At 45.6% G+C, this 26,911-nt stretch overlaps 1 protein-coding gene and 1 long non-coding RNA gene across 2 annotated transcripts in view; one reads left to right on the forward strand and one right to left on the reverse strand.

Moving 5' to 3' along the window:
- The first annotated feature begins 5,104 nt into the window (after positions 1-5,104).
- On the forward strand, positions 5,105-12,368 carry LOC112643961 (uncharacterized). The gene is made up of 2 exons (XR_003126001.3): positions 5,105-6,373; positions 9,060-12,368. It is a non-coding gene; the product is annotated as an uncharacterized LOC112643961 (long non-coding RNA).
- CNDP1 (carnosine dipeptidase 1) overlaps positions 11,920-26,911 on the reverse strand; it is a 36,366-nt gene continuing 21,374 nt past the window's right edge. The window contains exons 6-12 of the mRNA XM_025421994.3: positions 26,181-26,381; positions 24,294-24,378; positions 19,079-19,239; positions 17,905-18,069; positions 16,474-16,615; positions 13,349-13,496; positions 11,920-13,173 (exon numbers count right to left, since the gene is read on the reverse strand). Of these exons, the coding sequence (XP_025277779.1) occupies positions 13,107-13,173; positions 13,349-13,496; positions 16,474-16,615; positions 17,905-18,069; positions 19,079-19,239; positions 24,294-24,378; positions 26,181-26,381 (969 nt within the window). The 3' untranslated portion in view covers positions 11,920-13,106. The remainder of the gene's footprint in view (positions 13,174-13,348; positions 13,497-16,473; positions 16,616-17,904; positions 18,070-19,078; positions 19,240-24,293; positions 24,379-26,180; positions 26,382-26,911) is intronic.

The following is a 26,911-nucleotide window of genomic DNA, read 5'->3' on the forward strand; positions in this document are numbered from 1 at the left end:
TTGAGAGCACCGCTATCACATACTATCTCAACCAAGAGATCAAAGTTAAAATTCCCCAGTGATAAGACATGTCTATGTCACGTACGTCCCAATACGAGACCGAGAAGGGCACAACTTCACCACCGTGGTCTTCTTGCCAAAATGCTTCACACTCCATTTAATCATGAAAGGACATCAGACAAATCCAAAATAAAGGACTTTCTACAAAATAAAAGACCAGCACTCTTCAAGTGCATAAATGTCATTAAAAATAAAGCCAAAAAAATAAAAAAAATAAAAAAAATAAAGCCAAAAGGAGATGTCACATACTGGAAGAGACTAAGGAGACAGAATACCTTAATACAATGTGGGCTCCTGGATTGGACCCTGGACCAGAGAAGGGACACGGTGGTGAACCTCAAAGTCTTTAGATTAATTCTATCAACTATCTGGTTTCAATAACTGCACTATGGATGCATAAGATGCTAATCAATGGATGCTTGTTGAAAAGTATACAGGAACTCTCTGAGCCATTTTAGCAACTTTTTTGTAATTCTTAAGTTATTTCAAAGTATAAAGTGTTTATAAATCATTTCAGATGAATGATACACAAGGTATGAGATAAATCACTCATTAACTGTAACATAAAAACAGGCTGCGTCCTCCAAAATTGTGCTTAAAAAAAAAAATCCAAATAATTGCAAATAAGGCTTAAACTGGAATAAATTATAACTTTTCCATAAAAGCCTGTAATTGTGATAATGTAGAAAGTATAGTAATTTTCCTAGGACACCGAAATCTCTCCAGAAAAATGGTCCACTTTATTTTCCCCCTTAATCCTTTTTTAATTCAACTTACATTTATTTAACATCTACTATGGGCACATAACTGTGTGAGGGCCTGATAAGATTCTGATATATAAGAAATGAACATTTCAGAACACAACAGAGAAAAGCATAGAGTAATAAAATTGGAAGTAATTTTTCACTCCTATACAACCTAGCAATTAACCCAGACACTCTTTAAGTGCAAATGTCGATAAGACGGAAGGTCCTCAGAGCTCATGTGACTTCTCTTCAATGAGTGGTTCTGACCTCTAGAATTATCTCCAAAAATTATCCTTGAAAATGCCAAAATGACTCCCTCCAAGAAATACTATATTTCTCATCCTTTTAATTTTTTTTTCATTTAATCATTATGTTTTTGGTACACTGCTGATTGGTAACACAAAATTAAACAACTCCATTCTTTGAGTACCAGGGAAAAGGTTACACTGGTGTAAACCCAGGGAGTTTACTTACTCTCCTAAGAGATTAAAGGCAACATTGTGTATGGCCAGGGCTGTCAAAGTGTGATCTCAGAGCCCACAGCTTCAATGTCACCCAGGTGGAACCTGTCAGCAACGCAAATTCTCAGCCCCAGTCCAGACCTGCTGAATCAAAAGCCCAGGGGACGCTGAGTATTTTCATAAGCTCCCCAGGTGACTCTGATGCACCTTAACTTGGAGAACCCCTGATGGAAGCAGAAAGACTGGCCTGTAAATCAGGAAGCCTGATTCTAATCCCTGCTCTGCCGCTAAACTCGGAGACAGATTACTCAGCTTCTGTGGGCGCTCAGCCTCCTTACAGGACAACCAGGGAACTGGAACAGATCATTGCCACAGTCCTGAGAAAGATTTGACCAATCTAGGAAGGCGGTCACTTCTTTAAGGCCTAAAAGTGAAAGGACCACCCAAGTATTTCATCGCATCTTTCTTTTTCATCAAAATGAAACAACTAAAATTTCCTCTTTTCTTCAACTGGTCTCTGAATCGCATTTAATATATCTAAAACAAGGGGATCCCTGGGTGGCGCAGCAGTTTGGCGCCTGCCTTTGGCCCAGGGCGCGATCCTGGAGACCCGGGATCGAATCCCACATCGGGCTCCCGTGCATGGAGCCTGCTTCTCCCTCTGCCTGTGTCTCTGCCTCTCTCTTTCTCTGTGACTATCATAAATTAAAAAAAAAAAAAAAAAAAAAATTAAAAAAATTAAATAAAATAAGGGGCACCTGGGTGGCTCAGTCAGTTAAGCTACTGATTCTTGACTTCGACTCAGGTCATGATCTTGGGGTCCTGGGATGGAGACCTACCTTGGCTTCACGCTCCATGGGGAGTCGGCTTCAGGATTTTCTCTCTCCCTCTGTCCACAACCCCTGCACATTCACTCATGCTCTTGTGCTCTCCCTCAAATAAATCTTCAAAAACACATATATATCTAAAATGTCTTATCTAGATAAAATTGTGTTTGCTTTAGCAAAAACCATACAAATGCTGATTTTTCTATTTATTACCATATCATGTCTGTACAGGAGGAATTTCACGTAAAAACAAAATCTCCAAGAAACCCATCTACTATAGTCTGAATTGTGTCCTCCCCCAAAATTCATTATGTTGAATCACTAATCCCCAACGTGATGGTATTTGCAGGTGCAACCTTTGAGAGGTAATTAGATTTAAATTAAGTCATGAGGGTAGGGTCTCTAAGATGAATCAATGTCCTTATAAGAAGGGGAAGAGAGGCCCAAGTTGTCTCGATCTCTGTCATGTGAGGACACAGTGGAATAAGTGACCATCTGTAAGCCAGGAAGAGGCCTCATCAGGAACCAGCACCTTGATCCTGGACTTCATGTTCAGAGCTGTGACAAGTAAATACCTGTGTTGTCAGTTCTCCAGGCTATCACATTTTGTTATAGAAGCCAAGCTAAGGCATTCACTCAAATGTCTGGGGTATTATCTAACACACACATTATAGTTCAGAAGAACTGGGGGATCCCTGGGTGGCTCAGTGGTTTGGCACCTGCTTTCATCCCCGGGCATGATCCTGGAGACCAGGGATCGAGTCCCACATTGGGCTCCCTGAATGGAGCCTGCTTCTCCCTCTGCCTGTGTCTCTGCCCCTCTCTCTCTCTCTCTCTCTCTCTCTCTCTCTCTTTCTCTGTGTGTGTCTCTCACGAATAAATAAATATTTTAAAAACAGCAATAAAAAAAAAGTTAAGTATTTGAGAGATAACCGGTTAGATTGGGATTATGTTGCCAAACTACAAAGCAGGAAATCATATTAAAAAAAAAATCATATTAAAAAGAAAAAGAACTGCGCCCCATCCTTGCATAAAGAGCATGTGTGACCTAACCACAAGATGTACTTAAGTCTGAAAACAAAGAATTTTAAAACATGCAGCACCTGGGTGGCTCAGGTCATGGTCTCAAGGTCCTGGGATGGAGCCCTTCATCAGGCTCCCTGCTCAGCGGGGAGTCTGCTTCTCCCTCTCTCTCTGCCCTTCCCTCCCTGCTTGCATTGCACGTGCACTCTCTCTCAAATAAATAAAATCTTAAAAAAAAAAATCTTCTTAAAAAAAAGAAGAATTCTAAAATGTATAGATATAGACATTTCCATTACTGCCTAAGAAAAAGAGCTTAATTTCTACTTCTATTCATGGATTTAGGAACTGGAAATCTTCTCACCACCATGAGACCTGAAAAACCTGTCATACAAACCCCTTCTTTTGAAATGTGAGAGTCTAATTTATAAAGGTCCGAATTCTCCTCTAACGACACAAACCTAGTTCAAGTCAATGCTGGGAGAAATGTCCCATGGAGCAAGTGAATACCCACTAATCCTGGAGACCTAAACCAAACCCCGTCCCCTGCAAGCCCTCGCCACTCCTTCCCAGGCAGACACCATTTGCTCTGTGCATGTCCATGTCAGCACTTAGCAAAAGGCACTGTATTTGTTTCTGTATCTGCCTCCTTAAGCAGATCCTGAAATCTAACTCCAGCATCTAGAGTGGCGTGTGGAAATAAGCGAGGACCACTGTTTGCTCAGGTGGAGTCAGTACGCTTTGCTGAATACCAGTGGGACCCTGTCCTGTCTTGCAGCTTTTCTGTAAATCTGAAATTATCCCAAAATAATGTTTTTACAAAGGCACCGTGGCAACCGTGTTATCAGCAACAATCACACCTGCCTGCAGATCACGCAGGAAGACGTCCGCTCCTAGAGAACCTTGCACACTGTGTATCAGACATGCCAAGAGGCGTTCGTTATCTCGAGAGTAACAAACTTGAAGAATGAGTAACAAACATTTGAGATTTGAATTCTGACATTAACTTTGTTCGCAGGATTTAATCTGAGTTTTAATTGGCAGAAAGGGAATAATTAAATCCTAGTCTACGAGGTTGCTGCGCTCAATGAAGCATGCAGAGAGAGGATGCGTCAGAAATGCTGTTCCGTCGGTGGCAGGGCCCTTCCCTCCGCCGTGCTCCCGCTGGACCGGACTCCTCACCGCGCGGCAGGGCGTAGCGGGTGGGACTCAATCCAGCGGCACGGGCGGCAAACGGACAGCGCGGCCACCGCGAGGGCTGGGATCGCCTGCAGTTACTTTACTAGGCCTCCCGCACGTGTGTCGAGGGATGCTAACCTTGCCGAGATGCCCTTCCTCTCCCCTCAACTCCCCAGGGAAACAGAAGGGCCATCTAAACTCAGCTCAGCCGACAGACAGGGGTCAGCACTCCCGGGCGCAGCCCCGGCACCCGACCCGGAGGACGCGGGCGAGCACGCTCAGGACGCGCTGGGGCTGGCAAGAGGTGGGTCTCCGCCCGGGCCGAAGCCGCCCGCGCACGGCCGCGCCGCAGCCCCGGGCCCCCCCGCGTCCAGAGCCGCCGGGCCGAGGCGCGGCACCCGGCCCTGCAGGCGCGCTGCTCCCGGGCTCCAGCGTCCTTAACGGAAGGAGGCGCGGGCAGCAGCGGCGCAGCGGTGCATCTGGGGGTGACCCGGGAGCAGGCGGGCGGCGGCGGCGGAGGAGGAGGAGGAGGAGGAGGAAACCACCGCCCGGACGGTAAACCGGCGGGGCCGCGGCTCCAGGCTGCGGCAGGTGCTTCCCCCGCACACCCGCTGCGCGACGGGGTGCCGACAGCCGGCCCGCGGGGAAGCCGAGGCTCCGCCGGCCCGCGAGCCCCGCCGCAGGCGGTCGCGCAGCGAGCGGGAGGAGGGCGGGAGCGGAGGCCGGGCGGCGGCCGGGCCGCGGGCGGCGGGCGTGTGCCGGGCGAGGCTGGGCGGCGTCGGGAGGGACCGGCGAGCGGGGAGGGGCGGAGGCGGGGGGAGGGGGGAGGAGGAAGAGCGAAGGGCCTTGGCGGGGCTCCCGGCGCCCAGCAGCCCGGGCCCGGGCCCTCAAGCCACCGCCCCCAGGCCCTGCGCTGACGCTGGACGGTCCCCGCCTCCAAACCCCCCGCCCCGGCCAGAGAATAACTTACCTGTTTGCCGACGGAATCGCTCCTGCTCGCCCCTCTGACTGACTCCTCCGGCTCACCGTCTTCCCTCTGGGAGGAAAGGGAGGGACTTCCTGCCTCTCATGCGAGCGACTTCCGGCGGTTCCCAGGTCGCCTCCGTGGCGGACCGAGCGCCGGACACCACGACCAAGAAACAGGGTCCCGGAACTGGTTTAGCGAAAGCACATCGAGTTCCCCGTTTCTGCCCCGAGTGGCCGGCCGACCCGTGTGCCGCCTTCTTTTCGGCCCATCGGCTCTTGCCGGAAACCACTCGGAGATACAGCCGGAAGTCCCTCCCCCCCCTCCCTCCCCCGAAGAGGGAAACGGAAGGCCGAAGGAGTCAATCTCCGCGAGGGGAGACGCGTGTCCGGGCGGACGGCGCGCGGTGTCGGTCCAGGAGGGCCCCTTGGGATTGATTTCCAGAGGGCGCGGGAGCAGGAACTTGCCGGCGGGTCCTGCCTCCTCCCCACTCCGCCGCGTCGTGCGCTCGCCGTCGCTATGGGCCCCGAGGTCGCGGGCCGAGGGTCGGGTGCTGGGCCGGGCGCGTGCGCAGCCCCAGCGTCGGAGGAAGACTCTCCGGTGGCTCCGGGAGGGACCCTCGGGGTCGCAGGCCCTGGGAAGCCACGGGGAGGCAATATGCTGACTGTGGCGGTTCGCCAGTTTGGCAGGAGAAGCTGGAAAAATCCTCGGTGTTAGAAATGTCCCCGCACGAGCTGCTTTTACTAACGTTCAGGACGCGGCGCGGGTGGTGGGAGAGCCAGCACGGCCTGGCCGCGGCAGCTCGGAATGTTAAATCTACGTTCTCTTTGATTGCTGTTTTGGTTGAATTCTAATGTGGGAGGTGGGATGATTCCAAACGTCACGTTTTCCATCGTAGTCAAAGGCATAATTTTTCCAGCAGGGAAGGCCACCCAGGGTCGGGTCGTGCAGCTCCCGCGTGCTAGGGACTCCTGTTGAAACGTCGGCAGTTAGGGAATTTTAAGCAAACGGGATTGAAAAGTCATGGTCGTATCATTGTGGTGATGGGCTTTCTAAACCAAATCGTCTCTCAAGGTGAAGTCCAGCCCTGTTCTGTTTAAGAATGCAGACATTTAGGTGATGATAACCTTTTTAAAGTAGTTTTTAAAGTGACTTTCATACTCGTTACGGGGGTCCCGTTCCACGTTGTAATCCCCGTGAATCCTCCTGTCTGTCCCGCTGTCGGATATTGCCGGTTAGAGGAGCCAGCCATCCCGGGATCCCACAGCTAGTGACGGGGGGATTCAGCCTTAGACTCGAAGCCGCCCTTGCCAGTCTACTGCCCTAACCCAGGTCGCTAACGGCGAACTAAAAGTTCTGGAGACAGACGTGGGAAAGTTTCCTTAGACGACCCGCCTGTCAATGCTGTGTTTATACCATTTACCAACATTAACTGAGTGAAAACATTACTGGTAAAAGACGAGTAATTAGATTCTTTCTCCAAAGAGTTCGCTTGAAAAAGTACTTAGAATTTAGTTGAAAATGTAGGACTTACAAACTTTGAAATATCTATTTCGACGGTGTTGGTCCCGTGTGACATGGTGATACCTCCCTGAACCGTAACAGTAACTAGTGCAGTTCTCCATATGGACTAGGCATCGTGTTGGGCTTTGGGTGATTGATTTCTACCTTTATTGCCTTGGGCGGGTTAGTTAACATGTCATCTTTAAAATAAAAAATAAAAGATCTTATGTATTTGATAGAGAGCAATTGTAGAGAGAGCACAAGGGGGCAGGGGGGAGCAGAGGGAGAAGCAGACTCCCCGCTTCCCCACTCAGCAGGGAGCCAACCCCTCATCCCAGGATCATGACTTGAGCCTAAGACCCTTAACCAACTGAGCATCTTTCTTGAGCCTTGAAAGAAAATCTGAGTTTATCATTTTCGTCATTAGTTTGCTGAAACAGGACTTTTACATCATAATGTGACCTTAAGGAAGTCAATGGGACCTCATTTTACTCATGTAAATTGGTGATGGTGTCTGTTTTCCTTAAGTAAAAAAAAAAAAAAAAAAAAAAGCCAAGAATAATATATTTCATTTCCTTCATACAAGCTGATCATTCACACTCAACTAGAATTTAGAGAACATTTCATTTCTGACCTCATCTCTTTTTACTCTATAATGTTTTATTTTGAAATTTGAAAGTACAAAAAATTCCCATGTTTCCTCCAACCAGATTCTGTAATTATCAACATTTTACCATATTTACTTCATTGTTTCATACATGTTTTTTTCAGAACCATATGAAAATAGATTACAAACATGATGCCCTTTTACCCCTACACATGTCAGTGTACATGCCCTAAGAACATGGATAGACTCTTATATAGCAATACAATTATCAAAATCAAGAAATTAATGCTGATACAATGCTTTTATCTAATAATCAGACTTTACTCGTATTTTTGCACTCATTTTTTATTTTGGTCTCCTTTATCCTACAATATAAAGGATTTCCAAAAGAGTTTTCAGATGAAGTGCAGAAAACAAAGTGGGAGACCTTAATCTAATTATATTAATAATTTCATGAAGTGTTATTGACTAATACTCCATTAAAAAGAAGATATTGCCAGAATGGTTAAAAAAGAGTATCTTAGCCCCATGTGCTGCTCACAGAGATTTTGTTAAAAATGATCATGTCTTCAGCCTCCATTTGTTTCTGATGGAGCAGACATCATTCAGATCTTTCCTTCCTTTGATGTTTCCTTATATGTAATTTGCCTTTTTTTTTTCCTCACTACTTTCACATTTTTCTCTTCTTTATTTTTGCCTTTCAGTGGTTTCATTACGATGTGTCCGGCCATAATTTTCTTCATGCTTAACCTGCTTGGTATTTTCTGACCTTTTAACATCTATAAGTTTATGTATTTCACCTACTTTGGAAAAGTAGGGGTTATTATTTCTCCAAATATTCTTCTTCCCTATTCTCTCATTCTCCTGAACTCCAATCAAATATATATATATATATACAACTCTCTGAGGCTTTCTCCTTTTTTGTTTTGTTTTCATTTTTTTCTCTCAGATCTTGAGATTGAATAATCTATTTTCTATGTTACCTGATTTTCTCTTCTGTGTTATCTCCAATCACTTGTTAGAAGCGGCTAGTGATTTTTTTTTTATTTCAGATATTGTACCTTTAATTCTAAAATTTCTATTCAGCTCTTTCTGTTTCTCTGATGAGATTTCCTATTTGTTTACTTATGAAGGCATATTTTCTTTTACGTCTTTGAGCAAAACTATAATAGTGGCTTTCACATTTTATCTGCTAATTCCAATATATAAATCATTTTGGAATTGTCAGTAATTTCCTCTTGATTAGGAGTCATGTTTTCCTCTTTGTTAAATGTCTAGTAATTTTGAGTTGTATTCTAGATATTTAAGGAACGTAGATCTTCTGGATTCAGTTATGTTCCTCTGAAGAAGTTGTCTGTGGTTGACAAAGTATTAACGGGCAGTTATTTTGGCTGTATTCATACTCCATACTTTGTCTCTCTTGTTATGGTGGCAGCTGAAATCTCATTCAGTTTCCCTCAGCCTTAACTGGGATGCTTGAATCTGCCCTACATGTGCATGGTGCAGAGGTCATCTGCCAATTTAGGCAAAGTATACAGAATTTGGTGTTTCCCTTTGTGACTACTCTTTCCAGAACCTCCCTTCCCTCACTTTGGCTAATGTAGTAACCCTGAGCTCTGCTTTCTGGTTCTTTTTTTTTTTTTTTTTTTTTAGTTTATTTATTTATTTATTTATTTTTATCTGTTTATTTAGGAGAGAGAACAGAGCAAGCAAGAACATGAGCGGCAGGGAGGGGCAGAGGGAGAGGGAGAAGCAGGCTCCCTGCTGAGCAGGGAGCCCTCTGCAGGAGATCATGACCTGAGCTGAAGGCAGATGCTTAACTTAATGAACCACCTAGGATTCCTTGTTTTCTGGTTCTCTAAGTGGAGTTTTAAATAAAGTTTCTATGACCTCTTTTATTTGCTTATAATTATTTAAAATTTGAGAGAAAGCATTGGTCATTTTTGGTGACTATCAATTTTGATGAGTAATTAATTTAACAGTGTCATTTAAAGTTCTAATTTCCTTCAAATTAACATGTTCTGCCATTACATTGAAATGCCTACCTACAAGAACAGTCAGAATGTGCTACAAACACTTAACCACCCACGCTAGAATTTTAAATCTACGTTCTCTTTGAATGCTGTTTTGGTTGAATTTTAATGTGGGAGGTGAGATGATTTCAAACTTCACATTTTCTATCATAGTCAAAGGCATAATTTTTCTGACATCTTTTTTTCATTCTGGATAAGAAATTATACTAGCATAATGTTTTTAAATAAAATTTTTCCATGTAATGAACATATTTTTCTGTTCAATTTATCCAAGCTAAAAAAGCTCAGAAGCATTTACTTATCATAACTGTTAAGAAATTATAGTCATTACACCTACCAGCCATTTTCTTCCACATCATGCTAGAAAAGAAAGAATGCATCACTTTTCTTTAGGAAATCTCTTGTATTTCTCTTTGTACGTCATCAATTGTTTGTGCCTTTGGGCAGCTGAGCAAAACATAGACTGTACCCAACCCAGTTTCTGCCTCCCAGAGCTTGCTTTCTAAAGAGGAAAGTTCTTTTCAATGTACTACAGAGGAAGATTATCTTTCTTGAATGTCACAAGCTCTACAAAATAGAATGTGGATGTTAGAGTTGGCCAGTGGAAGAACAAAAATAATATGTGCAAGGATTAGGCACATATTTGGTTTAAGTTTTACTGCTTGTCATGAAAGGCATGGGTATTTGAGGCTGATAACTACATTAGATCGGACATAAATACATCATCACAGAAACAAATATTTCATCTTATATAATCAAGACCTCAAATCATTGTTTAATTCTTTAGCTACTACATAATTAATATTACAACTTAAGGCAAAAAAAATTAAAAGACAAAAGCTAGATGATGTTGAATACATTTTAAACTAGATATTTAAAATAGTATGGTATTTAAAAGTCACTTGGCCCTATCATAAAATGGCATTTGAGGTATTTTTTTAAGTGAAAGGAGCTATCAGTAGAAGTAAGAAACCATATTGAATAGCATCATCATCTTTTGTGAGCTTCCTTCTTTTCCATATCTTAGAAATTTGTTGAGTGCATATTATGGGCCAGGCACTGTGCTTAGCACCACCTCTCAGCTCAGTGTGTTCACCAGCCTGTGTGAACAGCAGCTCAGTGTGGCCCAATCTTGTGGTTGCTCAAGAGAAATCTTTTGTGTAAATCAGTCTACTAATTTTGAAATGCTGGCATCCAATTCAAAAGTATGTAGGACATTGTGAAGGCCACATGAAACAGGGTAAATGGCGCCTGGAGCTCACAGACTGCTGTTTTGTGGCCTCTGAATTAAAGCATGATCCTCGTGAAGACACAAGTGCTGCCCAGCAGGATACACATGAGTGAACCATTATCAGTCAATGGCGCCTCAATGTGACATCCTAATGTACTTTTCCCCAGCACTGGCTATTCCCAAGACAATTTCAACTAGGAAGAGCCTGAGAGGAAGAGCATAAAGATAGAGGTCTGTACAGGGCACAGCAGGCCTACTAGAGGATACTCAAAAATGTAGCTACAGATTCAAAAGGAAGATTTCAGCAAGCAACATGGAGCATCTACTATGTACAGTGCACTTTGCTGGGGTGTGCATACTGCAGTGTGACACTTCTATGGAAGAGGGCTGCATTTATGCAAAGAGGTTCGGGAGGGGCTTTGCAATAACCCAGCAGAAGTTAGGATTTGGCCTTCAAGCTGTGGGAAGTGACAGTGGAAATGGAGTCAACAGGTTTAGATACTGAACTGGATTTGAAAGGGGAAATGTCAGAGAACAGTCAGGATTCCAATGGTCCAGGAACACTGGAGGTGAAACAGGTTTGGGAAGATGAATAAGACTTGTTTCCATTTGAGATGAGTCCAATTTCAGATAGGAACTATGCAGGAGGGTAGGGGGTCCGGTTCTTAGGAAAGGGAGCTGGGTGGGGCTGTGCTGGCAGTCACGGGCATCTTGCTAACATAAAGACTGAGAGAAGGGTGTGAAGTGAACAAATGGAGGGAGAAGAGAGCCACATCAAGTCCTCTATGTGTCCTGGCCACTGCCCTCCTCCAGCTGCAAGTGCAGAGAACATGTATGGCCAGCGAGGCTCTCGCACTATGGCCCACACCATCACAGAAGTGCTTACAATATATCCTACAGCCAGTTTTTGTTCATTCACTAATGAACACCCTTTTAAGAATATAAATTGGCATCATAAACCTCTTACAATTAATTCTTGGGAACTCTACGGAATACGTCAGGTAGGTCCCACAAGATCCAAACATCACCATTCAACATAATGTGGCAAGCATGAACCAAGCATAACAAAGTATCAAACACCTGCCAATACTCAAGAAACAGGAATTGATGTTTTCTAGCATCAGAGAGAAAGCAGGTCACTCATGGATACCTCCAGACTCACACCCCATCCGAGTCCATTGCTGTGACGAGACTCAGGGTAAAGCTGAATCGCTGGCCCTATAATGCAGCCCTTTTGGATGTGGTGTTGCAAATTTTAAAACTAACGTTTCAAGAACCCACAAAGAGATTAAATGTGTTACACTTTGATTTTATTTGGAATCATAAGAGAAACATCTTTTAATAAACTCTTAAATCCTTCTCCATTAATGTGATTTAAATAATGAATTTATAAAGATTAAATTGATTTGTTTACATACACTCAACTGGAGAAAAATTATATTCTTTCTGTTTGTTTGTTTACACCATCAAATGCAATCAAGCCAAACAAGATGGTTAACTAAAATGATTACTGAATGCAGCATTAGCTGATGGCTTTAAATTTAGAATGTGTTACTGATGTCAGGGCTGATTAGATTCGTTCTCTATCTAAAACTGATGCTATTAAAAGCTTTGAGCAATTTAGATGTAGTCACTGAAGTAAAATTCCAACAGGGTGAGAGAAATTCTATCAGGACTGATTCTGCAGTGGTGACTTTACATATGCACAGATTGCGGGGGGGGGGGGGGGGTGGCGGGCTTCAGTGGTGGGTTACAAAGAATAGGGTGCGGGAGGGGTGGTTGGTTGGCATCAATCCCAGAAAAGGTAAAGAACCTTGGAATAGAAAAAGTACTCATCTTCATACAGGGAATCCCAAGTGGCATAAGGACACAACTACTGATCATTTCTGTTTCAGAACTTTCCAAGAAGCAGGCAAAATAAATGAAGGGGAAGCAAGAGGTTAATGTGACATCATGCTTTAGTTACTCCTCTACAAATGAACCCACAGGGAAATCATGGTAGCCAGTGGTGGAACCAACAGTTTTACTAATAAATGAAATGTGTGGTAAAAGCAAGGTTGATATAAACACTGTACGGAATGATGATGTGTCATGAGCACCTCAGAACCTAAAAGCACACTGGTGTGATCAGACCTATCAAATTGCCAGGGAGAGTCTAATGGAGGAATGTCCTTGTGCTCCAAGGAAAGAGTGAGTCCAATCCTGGGGCTCCTGGAGCCAAACTGGGGGAGATGTTGCAGGTAGTGGTGACTTTAGAAAGGTGTGCCATGGGGACAGTATACCATTCCCAATGTCTGTGCCTTTAAGATATTTTATTTCTGGTCCAAATGTCCTAAGACATTTTAAATGGGAAGGAAAGCATTATTTCCCGGACTGGGAAATATTTCCCTGGTTACTTAGATTCTGTTCCTGTCCAGGTGTGCAGAAGAAGGTATCTGTCAGTAGGTCAGATTTAAGCTGGAAGGTTCATCATTATTAATGCAGCTTAGCCATCTCTAGGAAAAAGGCAGCAAATAATTTGGATCCCTCTATGTAGTTCCACCTAACAAAGGAAGAAATAAAGAGAAACACTGTTACTTCGGTTCAGGTGATGGGGGAAAGTTGCCTACAATGTAAATAGGAAGATTTGGTGATGTGAATGCAATCTAAAATATATAGCAGGTGGAGACCTGGCTTTTGAGCAGTGAAGAATTGGCGTCTGACAGGAATCCACTAACCTGTTGATTTTCTCCTTCTGAGAGTGCTCCCCATCATCCACAGCACCCAGCGGGAGCATCATCACACTCTTTTGGATGGAATCCTGGAATATTTTGGCAATCGGTATGGTTGATCCGTCCCGGATCATGTCTGGCTCTGTTCCAAACACTGAAGCACAGGGAAAGAAGGCATTTGAATAAAATAATGACAAGACCATCCCTCATAATCTTCTCAAGTGTAGTGTTGGCTTTATCTTTCCCTTTTTCTTTTTTATTTAATCATTAACTTTGGTGTCTGGGGTAGGTAAGCTTCTTGATAGCATGCAGTTTATATTCTGAAGACAATAGAGTCACGAAGAAAACCATGGTTGCATTCTTTATAATTACCCACTTCAAAAAAAACTTTAAAGAAAATTTGTATTTTGAATTGTAGATTTTATAGAAAAGTTGCAAAAATAGTACAGAGAGAGCTCCCATATGTTCCTTACTTTACTTTCTGTAATGTTAACATCTTATGTAATTATCGTACAATCTTAAAGAAAAGGAAGTTAACACTGGAAAAATATTATTAACTAGATTCAGACCTTATCTGAATTTCACCAGTGCTTCCCTTTTTCCATTCCAGGATCCAATCCAGAATCCTGCACTGCGTTTTGTCACTTCTTCTAACTCTCCTCTGGTCTGTGAAACTTTCTCAGTTTCTCCTTGTCTTTCATGACCTTGACTCTTCTTGAAGAGTTCTGATCAGTTGCTTTGTAAAGTGTCTCTTCATTTGGGCTTGTTTGATATCTTCTCATGGTTGGAAGAGGTCATGCACTTCTGGCAAGAGTATTACAAGAAATGTACCTACTTTTATGGTTGCTTCATGAATTAAATATTTGGAAAGTGGGATTTCTTTGGTGGTATAACCAGTATACAAATAAACAGCTGTATTCAACTATCACCTGAATGTTGTGGTGTTTGTGCTTAACTGTCAAGGTATCTCATGAAATAAATGTAATGGATATCCTAGGGTCTAAGGAGTGGTGAGTTCAAGCCTTCCAGGGGAGAGGATAAGTTGTCAGTGATGGATTGGAAATGCAAAATAAAATGAAGACACAAAGGTAATATGCCATGTCTTCTTTATCCACAGACTGGGGTGTGAATGTTAGTAAAGATGATATGCTTCGTTAGAAGAACTTGTTTCACACACAGTAAACCACAAGGTGCCTTATGCATTCCTGCAAGAATATTTCAGGGCTTTACTGTTGACCTTGACATTTCAATCACACATCACTCTTCAGCTGGGATTACATTTACCTTCCTAAGAACTTTTCTTCCTCCTTTCTTGACCAAATTTTACTGGTAAAATACTGCTACAAATGGGAGCAGTAGGAATAATTATGTAGAAAAGTATGGCTCCAAGTCTCAGACCTATCCTCTAATGTTTAACGTCGCTGTCCTTTGTACAGATAACCCTGATCAAGTGTTAGTGCTCCTAGGTGGTGGGGACCTCCAATTCCAGCTGTGCTCTGTTAGGGATGTGGCCTGAGGCCTCACCTGTGAGAGAGTGCCATTAGTCCATAGTGTTTCCCCACCTGGCTTTTTCTGAAAGTCCCCCTGCTTTTTAGAGAGTCCCCTATTTTGCAATTGGCAGCGTCACCTTCCTGCTGCAGAAGCCAAAGAGCCTGGATAGATCTTCTCCCTGCCTGGGCAGCTGGAGCCCAGGGATGTGTCCTGTGCACACCAACAACAGGACCCTGCCCAGGCCTTGGAAGTATATGCAGTCAAAATAGGCACCACCAAAGAAATTCCAAATAAAGCTGTGCTGCCCTCCCTACCTCCAGGGAAGCAGAGTGGCTCTGAAAACATCACTAGCTTCAGAGTCAGATAGGCTGGAATTGAGTTTTTGTGTTTGGTAGTTTTATAAAATGAGCATCCCCAGGAGGCCTCTCTGTGAAAAATCCCAGGTGGCCTGCCAGTGGGGCTGTTTGCATCAGAACTGGACCACATGGAGAGTGGAGATTAAAGACCCAAACCCTGTGAGGATGGATCTGTGGTCAGCCCCCTCCCTAACCACATTAGGCATTTGGAAATTCTTGCAAAGGAGAGGGGCGGTGATGCCAGGCTAAGCTATAAAGGGCGATTGGGGGATGCCCTGCTTTAAATAGTGAGTCTCACTTCCTATTCCCTAACTTCTGCTGACCTAAAAACCCAAACCTCCTTTTGACCAAGATGAACAAATCCTACAGGGCAACCCAGGGTCAGCCTTCTCCATTATATTTTAGCTCCTTCTTTTTTTTTAATAAGGTTTTTTAAAAGATTTTATTTATTTATTCATGAGAGACACAGAGAGGCAGAGACACAGGCAGAGGAAGAAGCAGGCTCCATGCAGGAAGCCTGACGTGGGACTCAATCTCGAGTCTCCAAGATCAGGTACTGGGCCAAAGGCGGCACTAAACCGCTGAGCTACCCAGGCTGCCCAATAAGATTTTTTAAGAGAGAGAGAGAGAGAGAGAGAGAGAGAACATGCACCTATGGGAGGGGTAGGGCAGAGGAAGAAAGAAAGGGAGAGAATCTCAAGCAGACTCCCCAGTGAGTGGGGAGCCCAGAGCCTGATACGGGGCTCAATCTCACAACCAAGAGCATGGTGTGAGCCAAAATCAAGAGTCAGTCCTTTAGATGACTGCACCAGCTAAGCGCCCCTAGCTCCTTTATTTTTAACCCCAGATTTCCTTTACTTTCATGCAAATCCAGCTGAGCCTTTTAAAGGGCATTTTTATATGTTGGCCATCATTCCTATAAGTATCAGAGGCTTGCAAGACCATCATTTTGCCCAAAATTCAGGTTTCCAGACATGAACCTGGCTTTGCCACTTCCAGCTGGGTGCCCTTCAGCAAATTCCCTAATCTCTTCCAGACAGACTTTGTCAACTGGGGAGGGCTGTCAGGGGTCAGGAGACAGTATGGATCAAGTGCCCTGGTGGTTAAAAAAAAAAAAAAAAAAAGAGCCCTGGAGTGTAGCCGACATTCAGTAACACAGCCAACGGGCAAAGGAGAGCTGAACGAAAATTCTGACCGTGCCTGCTTTCTCCTCTCCGCTGCCCCACCACACACCACGCTCTGGTCCCACTGTAAACTGGCAACTCCAAGTATCACAAGTCTAACCTGTTTTGATGGCTCTTTTTGCCGCAAGATACTGATTATCTTTAATATTTGCAATCCATGGCTGTAGTCCTAGCATCATAGAAACAGCCATCTGGTTGGAACTATTTCTTTTGGAGAATACGTGTTCAAGATGCTGCTTCACCTGAAAAGGAACATTTTCAGTTGTAAGAGAAAATTTCAAGTTATTCTCTCATGCAGTGAATGTGCAGCAATCTTTCATCAAGAAACTGAAATCCCAGCTCAATAGGTCCAAGTGTTGTGATTTTACCCTCGTCCTCACAGAGGATGGACAGAGTGAGCAGGGGCTCTGGGATTGAGGCCTTCAGCAGGGAGAAAAACCCTAGTCCTACACCCCTTCTACCCAGGGACCCTCCAATCCTCAGCCCTGCGCCCGCCCCATTCTGACCACAGTGTCAGACAATTAATGCGTGGTCATTGTGAAACACAATACAACTTCTCAATTTGGATATCCCTCTTTTCGGGCTTGTCAGGACCTTAATGACTATTTTCGGAACATTAGGCATTTGGAAATTCCTGCAAAGGGGGAGGGGCGGTGATGCCAGGCTAAGCTATAAAGGAGGCTTTTGTCAGCATCCTTCTCTGTCCCCTGGGCTCCAGGCCAATGGCTACCATGGAAATCCTCCCAAGAAAAACTCCTCACACTCTGAAACGTTCCTCTCATTCATTCCTTTGACAAACACTGGTTGAATGCCTGTCATGTTGGCAGGAACAGTTCTAGGTGTGAGAACGCAGCTGGGAGCAAGACCAAGGGGGCTGCCCTGATGGAACCCATGTTTTGAGAAATAGAAACGATGCATCCAAAACGGGGGAAGGGAGGGAGAAAAACAGGGACTGAGATAGGGAAGGAGGGCATTTTAAGATGTAATTAGTGCTAAAAAGACAATAAAGAAGGTCAAGGTGTTGTAGAGATTTGGAATGAGGCATTCCTGGAGCTCACTCATTCAGAGCCTTCTTTCTGTTGAACTTGAGGTAAACTGACAACAGGTTGATAATTTAGACACGTAACTCCTTCCAGATAACATTTTCATTAAAACAGCTGCTTTCAGAGTGTTGATTTCAGACAACAAGGGCAAACTAACTATGGGTTTGAGCTTTTCCAGCTCCATGCGGCCATAGGCAGTCAGCTTCTCCATCTGTGTGTAAACCAATCTTGCCTTTATGTCAATTGTTTAATGTAAAAATACTTCCCATCACTCCAACCTCAAATGGTTATTTATCTGACTACTGTAATTGCGTATAATTGCAGAAAGAGATTTTTACCGAACAAAAATTATATTGGTTTCTTGACATCTGTTCCAGTTATATTGGGGGGAAAATGATACTTCAGCACTAACAACTGAATAGCTCACTACACTGTGGGATGTGACGCTCAGAAATGGTGCCGTAGGAAGAACAATGCGCATTTGTTACCTGTTTTTCCACCACAGATGTATTCATGTGAGGGACCAGACGGATTGAAAATTTCCCTATAACTTGGCCAGGGATGACTGTCTTAGCTCCGGGCTCATCAAACGCACCCTCAATCCCATGGATTGAAAGAGACGGGTATCTCCATAGGTGCATTAGAATTTCCTCCTGAATTAAAATAAAATTATTTTACTATACAAAAGAATGTTTGATTAAAACTCTTTGAATTGTATTGCTTGTATCACCGACTCCTATACATCTCTGCCACCGTTCATGACAAGTTAATTATCACCTTCCTTAGACACGCCTGGACCGATAACACAGGCAGTCTTTCCCCTCCGGCCCTGAGACCCTCTGCTGTCCCCTCCCCACCTCCAACCAACCTGTTCCACTGATGCAGGCCCCTCTTCACCCAAGCTCTGAAGTTAATAGATGGCAAAGGAGCTTTCAGAATTTGGGGCTTGATTATAAATTTCTATCCCCAATCACTACAACACTCAGTTGCATAGTAAATGCATTTTCTTTTTCAGAAGGCTGCAAAGAACTCTGCTTATGGTCCGGGGGAAGGGATACACTTCCCCATAATAAACTCCATTGCCTCTGTTCCACCTGGTTCTCCCTCTCCTGGCAGCCCTGTCCAGAACCAGCCACAACCATCCTTCACCATAGCAGGCAAAGGTTGTAAAAACAAGAAGAAGAAGGAGAAAGAAAACATCCAAATTTGCCAGAAATGAATGGCTTTGGGCTGTGGTTTCCTGACTACCCTGAGGCAGTGATATAGCAATGTACAGATTAGTCCCTAAGGCTCTTAATTCTATTAAAATGAACAATTAGGGGTTTTGGGCTGGAATAATCTCAGATTGTTCTCAGCCTTTAAGGAGATAGGAAGCAGAGATAGCTGGGATTGAGTCTAAGAAACCCCGGAAAACGTGTCTGTGAAATGTGGGATTGCCCCAAGGCTATGCACCTGAGGCCAGTTGGACCCCAGATAAAGTCTGGGTTGCTCTAGACCTGAGGGAAATAAGTGGCTGTGAAAGGACAAATCTGCCTCAGAATTCACATCTGCTTTCAGTTCTGAAATGTGCAGATGAGCCTCCCACAGTAAATCAGGAACTGGAAAAATAGAATTTATTACTGCCTTTCCTCTTTCACATTAGCCATCAACCTGGGACCATACCTTGGTGTCAAACAGAAATCTCTCAACCCGGCTACTGTTCCGGTATTCTTCTAGGTCCAGATCTATGGCTTTGTACAGTTTTCTCTCCTCTTCAGTAAGAGGAGCCACTTGGTCATAGATTCCAGGGATCAGAATATGACCGGATGAGTCCACAAGGCTCCCTGCAACCAAAGCCAGGTAGAAGGTAAGAGTGAGTGGATGTTCTGGGCCTGGAGCAGGACCAGGGGCCACAGTGGGCCTCGTGACTGGCCCTGGTCCCCCTGGCGGAGCCACTGGCACCACTCACATCTCCAGGGGGATGGCTGGAGGACGCAGCTGGTCCCACACACAGGCTGAGGCTGAGGCAGATCCATTTTACTGTCCATCTCATCAACGGAGAGATGGAAACACAAGGTCATAGGTGATGGCTTACCTGCATTACACCAGTTCTCAATTACACCTTCTGTATCACAAATCAGGTTCTTTCTGAAATTTTGCTTTATCCTGAGTTAAGATGCAATGTATGTTCACTATTAAAAATCTTAAATACGTATGTATAGGTCTATACAGACATTCCTGAGGAACCAAAAATCCTCATTCCTTCTCAGCTTCTCTCCCCTACACACTATCATAGGATAGAGACTCACCTTTGATCAAAAGCATAATACCTTGAGGTCTAGTCTAGGAGGCCTACATCATGACCACAAATGCCTTCAGAGTGAATAAGCAGATATTCTAGTCTGTTATTTAGGAAGGAGTTTGGGGATTAATAGAAGTGGGGGTGAAATCATCAAATATCTACGGAGGAAGTAGAAGCAGAGGTTTAGTGAACATTGCTCACTACCTTCAGAACATACTTATCAAAGTAGCAGAGACTAGCAGAAATGGTGAAAAATGTATCCAGGGCATCTAAATTCATCCTCAGGCCACCTGGGGCCTTTCATTCAAGTAAAGACACTTCATAAAAAATATGCTCCACATTCTTTTATTTTTTTTAAGATTTTACTTATTTACTCATGACAGATACAGAGAGAGGCAGAGAGACATAGGCAGAGGGAGAAGCAGGCTCCCTGCGGGGAGCCCGATGTAGGACTCGGTCCCAGGGCCCTGAGATCATGACCTGAGCCGAAGGCAGACACTCAACCACTGAGCCACCCAGGTGCCCTATGCTCCACATTCTTAATGGGACTATAACTTGACAATGTCAAAAAAACATCATGAACCACCATGTTTTCAAATCTTGGTCTCACAGCGGACAATTACAAAGCCCCGGGTCGCAGGCTCTGGGAGAATCCAGCTGTCCCCCTCATTACTGGTACCTGCTGTGGTCAAGCCACCTGATGAACCCTGGGGACCTGGCCATTCCTGAAGACCCCACTTTCATCAGCAACAGCGCCATCTCTTGGTGCACAGGCTAAATGACAAATGTGACTCTCCCTGGGCTGACCAGTAGGTAGTTTGGCTCTCCGTGTAGACACAACAGGATCCAAAGTAACCACCCTTCCAGAACCAACAGGAATGGCAGTATATACTGGGTGTCCCAGAACTTTGAGATGATCCCAGAAAGCAAAACCTCAAGTTTTGAGGTGCTGAGGCAGCAAAATGAGAAGGGAAGTTTTCACTGTTCTGGCTTAAACATGGCCTCCCTAGCCCCTACCCCTGCCCCCTGCATAAATCAGCCAAAAGTCTACAACCACACTGTGCAGGTACAAGCCTCCCTGCAGTACTGAACTGTGGAATTCTCTGCATTTAGCCCAAACAAGTGTAGAATATAGTAAATAGAAGGTATAAACCCATTGTAAAATTCAAGTAAAAAAATAAGTTGGGTGCCAATGGCTGGGCCTGGCTGTCAGTGCTTTGCAGTCCACCCTCCGTGCCCTCAGCAAAATCCAAACCAAACATAAAAGCGCCACCAGTAATACCATCACTGAGTGTTCCCTCAAGTGCCTGTCCCTCGACTTCTGCTGACATTCTCAGATGCGAGAACAGAGCTGCAAACGTGGGTGAGACGCAGCCCCTGCTGGTGATGCGGCTGGAACAGACCCACGGTAAAGAAACAGCTGGGGGTCTGCAAGCAGGGGCAGGGGCACGGGAAAGCCAGCGCAGCAGCATGGCTGGGCCCCAGAGGTGGTGTGGGAGGGTCTGTGCAGCCTTGGCAGTGGGAAGAGAGTGTTGGGAGGGTCAAGGTTGGCAACCAGTAAGACCTGAAATACTTTGGCAGCCAGGATGCTCAGCATCCATGTCCCGACCCAGGACTAGACATTTTCTCTATCATTCCAGCTGGCCCTGCAGGTATTGCCGTGGGGGGTGGGGGTGGGGGGCAGAGGTCGTTAGCAAGTGAAGCTGGGGTCTGAGCAGAGTGGCCTTTCTACACACTCACTGCACCTCTCCAGCACAACTGGCCCGGCCAGGGCTCAGGATGGAGTCGCATCAGGATCCTGTCTCCTTAGGGCGCAGGGCAGCCCTCCCAGTTGCGGGCTGCAAAGAGTGCCAGCAGATGCGTGTCCCCAGAGCAGAGGAGAGCACATCCTCCTCTCCCTGCCCCTTCCACCCGCCAGCAGGGGTTGCTCCAGGGAGGGCTGCGAGAGGTCACCGCAGGACCCGGTGGTGGGAAAGCGCCCAGCGTGCTGGCCAGGCCTCTGCCTTACACGCCCTGTTCTTGCTACTTCTTTGCCAGGGTTTTTCAACACTGAATGCATTCCCAAAAAAACAGGATGTTGCTGAAGGAGTTCATCTCCCCACCCCCCTCCTCATTTCCCACTTGAAATTATGATCCCCTGAACCAGGCCACTGCTGCCACCGCCTCCCCCTCCCCCTCCCTCTCCCCCTCCTCCTCGGCCAGGAGCCCAGCCCGGAAATGCACAGGAGGCCCAGAGGGTGGTGCCTTTGAAAACTGCACACAGGAAGCAAATGTAATCCTGATCCCCAGGAGTCCTCTCAGAATTTAACATTTTAATACTATGGTGTAGTTGGTGCTTAGAAGAGTGCCCTGGGCCCAGTGATCTTTGGGGCCATCAAAGCAGGCCCAAATCCTGCTTTGTGGATTTTAGGAGCATTCAGGGAAGGTGAATGTCCTCAAAGAGAAAAGCCCAGGAGCTGAGGGCTCTGTGCAAACTGGGTATCTGCACCCCCACCATCACCCTTCACTGTGTCTCCCGGTTGGAGACTCCCGCGCCTTTCACACGGTTGGCACTCAATAAACACGTATAACCTATTAGTGACCCTGGCTATCAGGATCTACAGATGAGGAATAGGGGACAGAGAGATTGGGAAGTTGCACAAGGTCGCACAGCAGCAGGAGGCTCCCTGACTAATGTTTAGGGCACCTGCCAGTATGCAGGAGGAGGACCCCACAGGCCCAGCTCTCCCAGGACATCCTAACCTGCAGTGGCCCTGATGGAAGGCACAGGAGCCAAGACGCTACTGCCTGTCATCAGTGCTGAAGCTCAACCCCATGCCCTTAGGTCTTTGTACAAAGCATATGAAAGCCACATAGATGATCCATTCCAGAATCACTTTGTTATGGATTATTTGATTTGTCTCAAAAATTAAAGAAAGTGAAACCATATGCTTTTCATTCTGTTCATGATTCCAATCTGATTTTTCCTAGCAGAGCCATATGCATTTGCAGGACTAAGTGGAATTCCATGCCTGGGTGAAACCGTACCATCTAAGAGAATGTAACGCAGCAATCATTATTGGGGGGAAATTGAAATGTACCATAAACATCTGATGATGCCATTCCTAGGGAAGAGAAAATTAGTTCTGATAAAACAGAAACATAACCCTTTCCCTCCTCCTCCTCAAAATATTGAGTTGTATGCTATCTGAATTCTTTTGGAAACATTTTAAACACTTTGAAGGAAAATGGATTGTTTTATTCCATTTGAAATTGTCCAGTATGGGAAATATTGCCCAAGAATTATATTTTAGGAAAACTAGAAGGCCACAAAGGAAGAAATTGATGGTAGATAAGTAGATGGAAAGAATAGGCAGATGGGAGATAAATGAAAGATAGATTGCAGAGTTAGATCACACGACAGGTAGACACACAGATTTCATTATTCACTTTGGAGAATGAAGGAGCACAAAGCTCTACAACTAAAGATGGTTCTGAAGACCCTGAGGACAGCTCCCAACAGGTGGCCCAGTTGCCCCGTCAGAGACTGCCAAGGCCAAAGGGATGCAAGCGAGTGGGGCAGAGGTAAAGCTGTGTCAACATAGAAAGACAAGAGACTTTTGCTAATAGATGCCCTTTTTTGGCACTGTCTGCCCCAAAGGGGCACGTGGTAAAATTTGCATAAAGGTACCCTTTATGCCAAGGAGACAGATCCAAGTATTGTGGGGCTGAAGCTTCCCTGAGAACCTTTAAAAAAAAAAAAAAAGAACACCAAATGATGAACATAAAAGTGCAGGGTCCCTGCCAGGACTGTAAAAGGGACTCCAAGTGAGGCTCCCGAAGACTCAGCTTCCTTCACTCCTGGGATCCAGCCTAAATGCGAGCAAGAGCTACAAGATGAATCGAGGTGGTCAGGGTGGGCAAACTGGCTCTCTAGAAAAGCATACACGTACACATGACTTCTGCCTGTGAACTCTGGGCACACCACAGAAGGTGAGGAGCAGACAGAGACGAGCAAACCAATGGCCTCTCTGTGCCACTTGAGGCCACAGAACTGGAAACAGAAGCCAAATGGTTCTGGAGCCTTTGCTTCAGATGCTTCCTCCAGATGCTTCTCCAGAGGACTCTCTCTGCCCCTGAGTATGGCCAGATCACAATACCCAGTAAAAGAAAATGGGGTGGACTGAGGAAGAGCTTCAGTCCATCAGCAAACGTAATGTGGACCTAATAAACCTAAGGAACATTTAGCCAAAGGAGGGAAAGCTAAGACTATGATTTTTCTTCTACTCCACCCTTATTCAGAACTGGCTTGGAGGCCAAGGGAAGAGAGTGGCATGGAGTCAAACAGAAATGCATTCTAGTAGGTTCCATGACGCTTAAAAAGTGAAATGAAGGGGCACCTGGGTGGTTCAGTTAGTTAAGCCATCCGAATTGTGGTTTCAGCTCAGGTCATGATCTCAGGGTCAAGAGATGGAGCCCCAAGCCCATGTCAGGCCCTACACTCAGCAGGGAGTCTGCTTGAGATCCTCTCTCCCTCTTCCTCTGCCTCTATCCCAACCCTCAAATAAATAAATAAATCTTTTTTTTTTTTTTAAGTGAAATGAAATAAGACATTACCAAGAAGAGCAACCAAGTCAGCCATTGGTTCATGGAGGATACCACCAAAGGTTCCTGAATGAAAGTCTTGATCTCGGCACTTCACCTATAGGACAGGAGAAAGAAAAGGCAGGCACTTACCTCTGTGGTTGCTCTGGTGATAGCGTTCACGTGGTGGCGCACAGCCCCATGCACTGTCCCCCAGGACTGGGTGGGTGCCTCCCAGTCACACGAGTTTGAGCATCTACTCCTCCCATGTCTTCAGTCTCATTCTTTCCTGAATCCCCAAAACTGATTTCTGTACCCATTTGTTCCTCTAAGACAACACTGCTGGGGCCAGCAGTCCCCTCTCTGAGTGGTCCAGGTAGCCCATCCTCTGTCACTCAACCCTCCTCCCAGAAACCATCTTCTCTTTATTCTTTTCTTATAATTCTATTGGTGTCTCCACTTGTCTCCACTCTCCCAGCCTCCCACCCCAGAGCTCAGGCCCTGGCTCATTCTTCCTCTACACACAGAACTTCAAGAACTGCCTCCCTGGATTTCAGTTACTGTCTCCACACCACACACACTCATCCCTGTAGGGCTGACCTTTCACCTACTCACTTGACCTAAAGATTTTGGCTGCTGGCGGTGCATAATACTTTGCTATGCTCCCAATGTCTGAAATTCAATGGATGTAGGAGGGAATTCAGCATCTTCTCCTATGATTACTCCCTACCAGCCGGCCCACTTCCAAAATAAGAAATGACCCCAGTCCTATAAATCTGTCACCTTAAAATGATCTTTGACTTCTGTGCACACCTTATCCAGTACACTACCAATTCCTAACGAGTTTTGTTTAAATTGTCCCTTTGGTTTCTTCCTTCTGTCTTTCCTCCTGGCTGGTCCCCCACCAGCTCCAGGCCATCTCTAAAGCACTGCCAGATGGATCGCCTGTTCAGTCACTTCAGCTTAAGACCTTTGTTTCACTGGGCGGTCATACTAACTAAAGCACTTTGGGGTTTGCAGAGCCCCGCCTCTGAAACCTTAAGCTGCCTTATCCCACCTTCTACTCCCAACTTCATCCCCCTTCACCCATTCTCTTGTCACTTCCTGCACCCCACCTGCTCTTGGCCTCACTTGACCCATCCCAAATTCCCCCCATGTTGTCCTCCTGTCTCCCCTGACCCCACATTGTTCATTGCTTCAACCTGTCTGTGTCAGTACTGTGCTTCACTTTTTCCTACTTCTTCCCTCACTTCCCATAGAATGACCTCAGTCAACCCTGCAGCAACCCCGCCTGCTTGTCCATCTCTGGCTACTGAGCATAGCTGCTAAGGATCACCCAACTGCATAGGCACGGGGACTCTACACCCTGAATCCCGCCTGACACTTGATCGTGCTCCAATCTGCCCTCCCACCCATTCTGCATGGAGACCACTTCCAGCAATCGCTCCTCGGCAGGTAAGCAAACTTCCTACTCAGTGGAACACCCAGAGGCCAACTACAGCAAGACAGACGAATGTTCTGGAAGTCTTCTCTCTGCAAAGCCATTGTGCACCTGCACAGAAGAGGCTCGGGAAGAAGCACCCCTGCCCCTCCCGCAACTATCTGTGCATCTAGAGCTCCTCCCCAGGGCACCACAGCCCAGCCCCTGACCAGGCAGTGTCCTCACCCCCATGCACTGCTCTTTTCACCCCCAAACTCCACAGCCATGCCTCCTCAGCCTTCTGGTGTTTGAGTCACAGATCCCTGAATCCTAGAACGGCCCCTGGGTGTGGGAAGCTTCTGGAATCCCCCAGTCCCGAGACCTGTGGGCCCCAGGGCCATGTCTCCAGGTCAGAACTCTGCTCTCCCAAAAGCTTTCTCTCTTCCTGCCGAGATCCCAGGATGGACTCCTCCCTCCACCTTACTGGGGCTTGCAAATACCTCCACCCTGAAGTAACTATTCCCTCGAGTCCCGTAAGTGAGGGCTGGCTTCCTTTGGGTGAGCCACAGGTTATCTGAAATTACGATGTAGTCTACACTGGAAAAGAACCGATCCTTTTCCTTTCTGACCAGTTCCTCCAGGGCAACAGAACCAGCTTCTTCCATCCCTTCAATGATGAATTTGATATTCACAGGGAGATCCTGAATCAAATGAACAACAGGACAAACCATTCTGTCAGAAAAATTGCACGACTTGCCCATTCATCTTTTTCAGATCCAGAATTAGTTTGCATGTGACATAAATACATTAATTATTACACACATTCAATGTACGGGTTGTCCACATTCCCCACAGCTCCGTTCACAGCAAAGGAGTTATAACCAAGACTGTGAAGGAGAATACAAGGGAAGACCCAGTGTCTGGCCTCCAGCATGACCCTGCTGGATTCCATGTGGACCCTAAAGGATGATTCCAGGGAAGAATTCCTGCAGGAAAAGCCATACCCACGCTGCGAAGCTCTGCTGGGCCTCCTCGGAGACAGACGCTTTCCTCCTTCTCCCCAGAAGGAACCTTTCGAGAAAGGTTATTCAATTACAAATCTCTTTTCTGTCCTCATAATTCTGAGTATGATGAATGAGAGCTCTTTCCTTTGAAAGACTGTCTAATGTTTAAGCCCCAGGATAATTTTTATTTCAAGTATCTGTTATTTTTCAGCTTTGAGTTCTATCTG

Source organism: Canis lupus, chromosome 1 (assembly GCF_003254725.2).
Source record: "Canis lupus dingo isolate Sandy chromosome 1, ASM325472v2, whole genome shotgun sequence".
NCBI classification, from domain to species: Eukaryota; Metazoa; Chordata; class Mammalia; order Carnivora; family Canidae; genus Canis; species Canis lupus.